The 9,192-nt window shown below is 36.9% G+C and overlaps 1 protein-coding gene across 1 annotated transcript; it reads left to right on the forward strand.

Moving 5' to 3' along the window:
* Positions 1–635: 635 nt before the first annotated feature.
* On the forward strand, positions 636–3,010 carry LOC125812316 (protein DETOXIFICATION 55). Its single transcript, XM_049491828.1, has 2 exons — positions 636–1,161; positions 1,257–3,010. Exons 1-2 carry the CDS (start codon positions 1,120–1,122, stop codon positions 2,700–2,702), a joined length of 1,488 nt encoding a protein of 495 aa, XP_049347785.1. The 5' UTR covers positions 636–1,119; the 3' UTR covers positions 2,703–3,010.
* Positions 3,011–9,192: the final 6,182 nt, after the last annotated feature.

Raw genomic sequence — 9,192 nt, forward strand, 5'->3', positions numbered from 1 at the left:
TCCTCCCAAAGTAATAATGAAAATACAGACCTTGAATGCATATGACGGAAGACCCCAACCCAAGGTAAAGTTTGAACCCCTTGAGTAGTTCAACATACAGTGCAAAAGTGGTATAATACATAAAACAGAAAGGTAAAAGGATTTTTTTTATTTTTTTTACCCTTCGGGGTGGCCCAGTGGTTTGAGCTTGGGACTTCCATGTTAGAGGTCTCAAGTTCGAAACCCCTTGCCAGCGAAAGCAAGGGGTTTGCCTTCTGGGTCGAGCTCGTCGCACCAGGCTTGCCTAATGCGGGTTACCTCTCCTATGTGGTTTGTGAGCTATTGCATAGGAGCGGAGGTTTTACCCTGTGCGCACCCAAAGGGTAGCGGCTGCGGCTTTCCCTTGTCATCAAAAAAAAAAAAAGGATAACAAGAAAGAACCAGTCATTAACAAAAACACACATGAACCATATTTACAGTTCAATACCAAAACATTTTCAGGCGAGAATATATCAGTAACCTAGGTTGCTCGGACTCTCCAAAAATGTTACCACACCCATGTCGGATCCTCCAAAAAATGCACTGCTTTTGGAGGATCTGACACGCTCTTGGTGGCATTTTTCAAGAGTCCGAACAACATAGTCAGTAACGTAATATTCAAGCATAGTTCTTTAAGAAGGAGAAGTGGATATTTCATTACATTTGCTGTGAAGTGGATATGTTCTTACAGACTTGGAAAAAGGACAAACTGTAGCCACAACAGTTGGACCAGGAGAGCACACCTTATTACTCAATGTAAATAATATTCACCGTGCTTCATTACATAGCTCAACTCCAGTTCTAAACTTTCAACAACCAGTAACTCAGAAATCCACCACCACCTCCAGCCCCTATAAATATCCTTGTTCCTGGACACTCAAGTTAGTGTCTCTCAGTATCTCCTTCCCTCTCTTCCTCTCTCGCTCTCTCTATCTATATATCTCTCCCTCTCTATATATCTTTCATAAGTGCATGTGAGTGGGTAGTATTTGTGCATGGATACAGAAGTGCATGCAGAAAAAGGATTTATACACAGTTAAGCTCTCTCTATAACACTCCAAAACAAGCAAACAAGAGATAAGAGGAAGAAGCTTAAAGAAGATGGCAGCAGAACAGATCAAAAAGCACCCGACATTACCAGAGGTACAAACTACAGAATCCTTTTAAAACATTTGAAATCACAGGAAATATGTGTATTAATCACCCTGACAAGAACAATTTCCCCCCATAATTTCTAGGTCAAGGAGGAATTGAAGAAAATAATTGACAGAGGTTTTCCTATACTTGCTATGGGCTTGGCAACCTATTTGAAAAACATGATTTTAGTTGTGTGCATGGGAAGGCTGGGAAACTTGGAGCTGGCAGGGGGTGCACTGGCCATTGGCTTCACCAATATTACTGGTTACTCAGTCTTGTCTGGCCTAGCCTTGGGGATGGAACCACTTTCTAGCCAGGCTTTTGGATCAAGAAACTTGACTTTAGTGTCTCTTGCCCTCCAAAGGACAATCTTTATGTTATTAACTGCATCTATACCTATTGCCTTTTTATGGTTTAATTTTGAGTCTCTCATGCTAAAGCTACACCAAGACTCACAAATAATACATGTAGCAAGTGTATTTTGCAGATTTGCTGTCCCAGATCTTATTGCTAACAGCTTTCTTCACCCTTTACGCATCTACTTACGGTGTAAAGGTACAACATGGCCTCTATTATGGTGTACTTCACTTGCAACAATGCTGCATTTCCCTATCACAGTTTACCTGACTTTTACTCTCAGTCTTGGGATCCAAGGAATTGCAATTTCAACCTATGTCTCCAACTTTGTCACCTTATTCTTCCTTTTAGGCTATATATTCTTTACTTATGACCAAAATGGATCTCCATCAAAACCCCTAGCAGAAAATGTAAAACTTCTTCCTTCCATTTCTGTGGGAGAACAATGGATAATGCTTCTTCAACTTGCTATACCTAGCTGTTTAGCAGTTTGCTTAGAGTGGTGGTGGTATGAATTCATGACAGTTCTAGCCGGCTACCTTGACAGACCTGAAGTTCCACTTGCTGCATCTGCTATCGTTATACAAACCACATCCCTCATGTACACATTGCCTTCGGCCCTAAGTGCTTCAGTCTCAAGCAGGGTAGGGAATGAACTTGGAGCGGGACGGCCAGCTAAGGCCCGCTTGGCGACAGGGATAGCCATAGGGCTGGCCTTTTTGACTTCAACATTTGGATTCATACTGACCACCATAGGGAGAGAAGCATGGGGAAGAGTCTTTACAAAAGATAGAGAAGTTCTGGAGCTAACAGCGACCGTTCTTCCCATTATTGGACTTTGTGAACTAGCTAATTGTCCACAGACAACATGTTGTGGGGTTCTTCGGGGGAGTGCTAGGCCCGGTGTTGGTGCAGGTATTAACTTTTACTCGTTCTATTTGATGGGAACACCAGTGGCCATCACTTTGGCCTTCGTTTGGAAGCTAGGATTTTTGGGCCTTTGTTATGGGCTTCTAGCAGCTCAAGTGGCATGTGTAATCTCAATGTTAATAGTCACTTATAGTACTGATTGGGAAGGAGCATCCTTGAAGGCAAAAGAACTAGTGGGAAGATCTAATGAACTCCCATATGAAGATCAACTGGTAAAATTTGAGGAGGGTAATGGATTTCTCAAAAGATTTAGCTTCTGAAGAGGAAGGAAATCTAAGGATGCAATGGATGGAAAGGAAAAGGAAGAGATGGCACAGACAAGAAGAAAGCGAAGAACATTACATCCTCTCAGTATTTCGAGTCATAGAATATGCAACATGTACCTTGGACTTTTGACGTTAAAGCAACTAGTTTCATATCTAACAGGATGTTGATGGGATAATGGAAGTATAGGCAAGCAGAAGTGTGTTTTATAGCCCAAATGTGTAAATGTAAGAGGCTTTTGGTTTGCATTTTCTAGATGTCAATATATGTTATCTTAGTAGCTATGACATAAACATTTGCATGAGCTTCTAGTTTCTATTTTACAGTTATCAGACTAACCATCACAACATGCTTCAAATTCAATGCACCCTCTCTCCCTCCCTTCTTAAAATGTGAGACAGAAAAGGAGGCATTTTATCTCTGCATTTGTGGGGCATAAGCTCTAAAAGAAGAAGCAAAAGCCCTATGAACTTCAATTTTGGATTATCAAATATTATTTGAATATTTAAAAGATACTTTAGGAGAAAAAAATATTCATTGTTAGGGGAACAATCTTATAAATGGAACAATTTTGAATAGAATATTATACTTCTCTAGGAGAAATCAATTACAGAAGTGATATATTTTTTCTGAAGATGTAAAGGTTTACTACAACACATATTTAGCTCATAACATTGATTTTGTCATTTTCACCTTTACTCCATATCTTTCACACAGTAAAACATTTTGTGTACTTGAAAGTCTCTATAATAAGACATTAGCTCAAATTAACATTGATTTTCCTTAGGTAACCGAAAATTGAGATACAAAAGGAGCAGTCAGTAGAGAGATACGAACAAACAGGGACTGCAGTGAGAGGCCAACAGGAATAAAAAAAATTAAATCCCAGGTGCGATTTGATAATATTGCCCTAATGAGAGCCTAGTCCTTTTAACATGTTGGTAAGTATATATATTTCAAAATCATAAGTTCATAACTATCTGTAGAAAATGAAAATTAAAAGAGACCAAGAGAAAAAACTGAACATAAGACACTATGAATTATGCAAGAGCATTAAAATAAATGTCAAAGACTTTCTTCACTTCTTCCACAACGTTCATATAAAAATACACAGATTGTGCTCTGCCGAGCCCCTATACACCCCCTAATGGCTTCTGAAATTCAGTGTCTCTACACATTGGGAGGCAAACTACACAAAGTGGAAATGTAACTGACTTGGTAGCAGTGTTATCAAAGGCGAAAAGCGCAAAAAAGCTTTAAGGTCTGTTGGGGCTTTAAGCGCAAAGTGCAAATGAAGCGTGGGCTTTATTGAAAAAAGGCGCAAAGGGAGAAAAAAATGCAAATATATATGTTTAGTTCAAGACTAATAATTATAAACATGAATGACAATTATATGACCAAAGAAATTGATTTTTTTATGATAAAGTGAAATATCAATTGTTTAGTGTCACCTCTGACGAGGAGGCTCATTGGCAAGGAAAAATATGCATTAGAACCTTGATGACAACACTAAAGCGCACATAAAGCAAGGCGAGGCGCTCAATACGTTTTGAGCCTTGCTTCAGGGCTCAAGTGTGCCTTTGATAACACTGCTTGGTAGCAAACATGGTGTAACAACTGTTTTGTTAACTAGTGAGTTATCACAACCACTGCAGTCTCTAACTCGAGGCATTACAAGGATACAAATGGGGATAACCTAGAGTTATGCGTTGTGACGGACAGAATATCACGTATACAACAGGAGCTATGTCTAGAATCTATTAACTCACCACTAAATTCATGTGATATTTGGTTGTTTTTCACCCTTTGTCATGCTATACTATTTCCAAATGAATTTAACTCGAGTTGTGTGCCTGCACCCGCTGCTTTCTATACACATCCATCTATGCTCTTTCTGCTCTATCCTCCCTCTTTGTAGATTTGATCAAGCAAAAGCATTTACCTTTTTGTTTTGAATCCCTATACCCGAACTCCTTCACATATTCTTTTCTCTGTGTAGAGTTATAACAATTCCAATACACTATTAGCACTTAACTATGTGTCCCTTTTCTTTTACCTTCCTATTCCCAAAAGCAAACAACCATAAGTGCCTCAACAGTGTAAAAAAGAAAAGACCTTTCTCAACAATCCTTAACGACTAGGGATATTTGGATAGAACTTTCAAACTCTAATTTCTCTTCCTTCATTCACTTGTAAATTCTTTCATGTGTAATACTTGCCATTCAGATATCTAGGGACTGCCATTTTTAGCTATGTATTACGCACTTGATGTTAATTTAAGTTTCAACGGATAGAACACATTATCAGAGATTCGTTGAGTCTAATTTGTACCATCTAACCTCGAAAAAAAACAAAAACAAAAAAAGGAGCTGAATGTGGATCATCAAAACAGAAGAAATTCATCCACAACTATATATATGCTAATTAAACACTCCAATTTTATTTGACGTATTCACTGAGAATTCATGCATTGTCTTGTTACCTGTCCATACCAGTAGTCCTAGTATTGTTGTTGTAGTTTCTTGTAATTCAATTATCTTATTACTATGCCGTAGTAACTGTTCAGAATGCTTTGCTATACTTTTTCTGGATTGCCTTCAATTGTTTTTTTCCTTAAAACCTCTCTACCTCAATCTCCCCAGACTCCACTTTGTGGGACTGACTACATTGAGTCAATGCTAGAAGAAATAGAATTTGTACAAATTTCATAATCAGAGCAGTTCAACTAAAGGAAAATGACAGAGTATTGCCCTATTTTGGACTAAACGCAATTTCAAGTGCCAATTTATAACAACTAAGGATTTCAATTCTCGTGACAAAAACGTAAAAGGAGTAAAATGCGAAAGAGAGAAAACGAGCTTACCGGTGATCACAGAGGATAAATAATCGGAGATTCCACCGGACGGAGCTCAACGTCGGAGCAAAATTAGATTTTCCAACGAAACGCTGTTACAAAAACGTGATTTCACAGATCGTAAACAACTTCTCCGTGATCTATTCTTATTGGGCTTAGATATCACGGCTCGTTTAGATGGGCTCATTTTTATGTGGCCGTTTGGTTATGGGATCACTGCAAAGCTAATACATGAATAATTCAGATTAAGTTTTGGAAAAACTACATAAGTGAAGGTCTTTTATTTAATAATTATCACTTTTAAGTATACTTTTAATTTATTACCATTTTCGTCAACTTTTAGCAATACTTACTTAAAACAATTTTTCCTTTAAACTTAGCAAAAAGTGTTGTCATTCGCAACTTTTAGCAATACTGTCATTCAGCCAAATTGTTATATATGGTTAAAAGAATAATGTTGACAAATGACGTAAATATTTTTTAAAAAGGGTACATGTAAGTGATTTTCCCGTTAGTTTACATATGGCTGGTTGATTTTGGAAATTTGTTTAAAAAAAACTATATAATTAGACACATTTTACTATCATATATACTATTATTATCTATTATTTTAAAATATTATGTATTTTACAACTAATTAAGAGTTTTCTACGTGTCTTACACTTAGTACATATATTTTCGCTACCAAATACACAAAAACAGGGAGAAAGGCAAGTGAGATTCATATATATCACACATACATGCGGATCACACTAGATACATGTATCTATATGTATCTGGAGTGATTCTCATATATCTGAGATACCAAATACATGGGAGATTGGCAAGTGAGATGGAAGAGAGGTGAGGGAGGCGAGCGAGATTTGCTATGTATTCCAGATACATCCAATTCCTCTTGGATACAATGTATCTAGAATAATTTACACCTAAATTTTACCTCATGTATCCGAAATACATGTATCTAGACGTATCTGGAGGCTCAAAAATCTAATAAGATACACAATATAGTAAACTAGACTGTATCTAAGTAATTAGCTCCTAAACTAGTGAGATTTATGTAAGTTCCCAAATTTTCCCCATAAGAAAAATCTTACAAAATAGCCTTTATTCATTTAATGAAAATTCCTTGGACAAACTTTCCCTCCAAATCTAATAAAATAAAGGAAGTTTGCATGGTAAGTCTTACACAACCACGCATAAGCACGAGTTAGAAGAAACTTGTATAGGGTTGAACTATATCGCACTATCAGGAGCAAGACAAAAGTGAAATGTTCCTAAATGTCGTTGCCTCCCAATTATAGATGTGGCGTGCTTCACACTGATAAAAATGACTCTACAGACATGGCTTCATAGACACCCTATGACTCTTGAACTTTGCGCTTTGATACCAAGTTTGTCACATCCTGAGCCTATACCCTAGACATGGCCGGCACTCGAGAACCATTTCTGATCCCCAAGCGAACCCTTGGCCTGACTGACTATTTAGCGGAAGACTTACTCAAGTATAAAAAAGCCTTAAATACAAAATTAACTCAATAGTCTCAATTAAACTCAACTCAAATAAATGTTTGGAAATACTTAATGAAGTATAAGTAATAGTTCTCAAGATCTCAAAACAAAAAGAAACATACTGAGAGACTCATTAACTCTAGTTATCTATGAAGCCTCTAATACTAGGATAGATGTCGGGACAAGACCCACAATAACAATAACAAACAATAAAATGTGAAATTATCCAGAAAATAAGGAGGCTCACCAAAGCTATCTGATGCACAAAGTGATCTCAACGAAACACATGTTGATGATCCTGAACACTTGTATCTGCATCATAAAAGAAGCAGGTCAAATGAAATCAGTACATTGAATGCACGAGTATGAAATATAGTTGGGCAAAATAACTAAAAGAAAGGACTGAAAAAGGTATAACATATGTCACGCCCCGAGCCTACACCCTGGACGTGATTGGCACTCGAGAACCATTGTTGGCCCCAAGCGAACCCTTGGCCTCGTTTATGACTCAGCGAAAGACTTTACTCATCATTTAAAAGAAATCAAATGTAAATTTACTCAACTGTCTCAAAGTAACTTAGAATGTTTTAGAAATAAACATTCAACTAGCCAAAGTGGCAACTCAAGACTCAACATAACAAATGAAAATGAAAAGACTCATGAATTAACGTTTATCTATCTATGAAGCCTCTAATACTATGAGGGATGTCAGGACAAGACCCCCAATCATCCCAACAACTTAAATGACAAAACATAATAAAGGGATCCTCTGGAAGCAAGGAGGCTCACCAAACAATTCTGGAATCTCAACTGGATCAACGAAGCACTGGATGTTGATCCTGGTTACCTGTATCTGCATCATAAAAGATGCAGGCCAAATGGCGTCAGTACATGGAATGTACGAGCATGCAAGGGGAAATCTAAACAAGACATAAGCTTGAACAAGAACTGAAGAAACAACTTACCTCGTCTCAACTCAATGCAATATAAAACAACAATAAAGATGCAGTTTATATAAGCATTTAAAACAGTAGATAACGACTCAATGTATTGAAAAATACAATAATATCTCAGTTGTACGTAAAAATACAAAATAAACTTTGTTTGGGAGATTCTCTAACCGATAACCATCACTATGAGCTATGTGATGATACAACGTCTCACCCACGCTGCCAAAACTATCATATACCTTGCCAAGGTATAGAACTTCTCAACTAAATGGATCCACTAGTCTATGCTTTAAACTAACAAGGAATCGTCTAAAAAGTATGATCCTTCCTACCCACGTTGGCTACATGGTTTATGGGGGGTTGTGAGTTGTATGAACTCTCCCCCATATCGGTGCTCAATATTACTCCCAAAATATACTTAGCTCATTATTACTCAAAAATCTTTCTCTTAAGAGATGGTACTTAAAGCTTCTCATGAACTCTTTTGGAAATCGATGTTTCTTCTCTTGCTTGAATGTGAAAACATTTACTCTTGGGAATACTTAGTTCCCGTGTATCATTTTAAAGAAAATGAATGCAACTTTACTCTTCCTCAAACTCAAATGCTCAAGTCTCAAAACAAGCTTAAAAGGTTTGCAAAAGACTTCTCAAAATGACTCTAAAGAACTATCAAAACTTGACTCTTAGCTCTACCTTGAATTTGAATTATGGATTCAAGGGTTATGATTTGTGATAGGAAGGATATCGTAATGATTAAATGAGTTTTAGATAGTTAATCATGAGAAATGGTTGAAAAAACACTGGGGAGCAAATCCGCGACGCGGTGATTAATTATAATATTTGATCACGAAATAATTTTTGAAACAATGGAGTCCGCATTCTCTCCGCGACGCGAAGAGAAAAACTGCCACGATCCTAAATCCTCTTCTAATCTGAATTACATCAAACTAATCTTCAACTTGCTTTAAATTTAGTATTACTTTAAATTAAATTTAGTATAATAAATCAAAATTTCCAAAATTGTTTGTTACTTGTTGAATAGTCCGAGTAATAATTCAAAATTAGATAACCAATTCGACAAGTTTCTTAGGGATTAATATATGGATTTAACCTCATGTAGTACTTATATAACTGTGTACATTATTGTATGTGTTAGCTCAATAATTATCACTC

The sequence above is a fragment of the Solanum verrucosum genome, unplaced genomic scaffold (genome assembly GCF_900185275.1).
Source record: "Solanum verrucosum unplaced genomic scaffold, falcon-dt-bn FXZP01000115.1, whole genome shotgun sequence".
Lineage (NCBI taxonomy): Eukaryota > Viridiplantae > Streptophyta > Magnoliopsida > Solanales > Solanaceae > Solanum > Solanum verrucosum.

Bases quoted from the DNA above. Each gene is read 5' to 3' on its own strand.
- LOC125812316 (XM_049491828.1), top strand. From the start codon at position 1,120: ATGGCAGCAGAACAGATCAAAAAGCACCCGACATTACCAGAG. The intron at 1,162-1,256 runs GTACAAACTACA...CATAATTTCTAG, and splicing joins AGCACCCGACATTACCAGAG to GTCAAGGAGGAATTGAAGAA.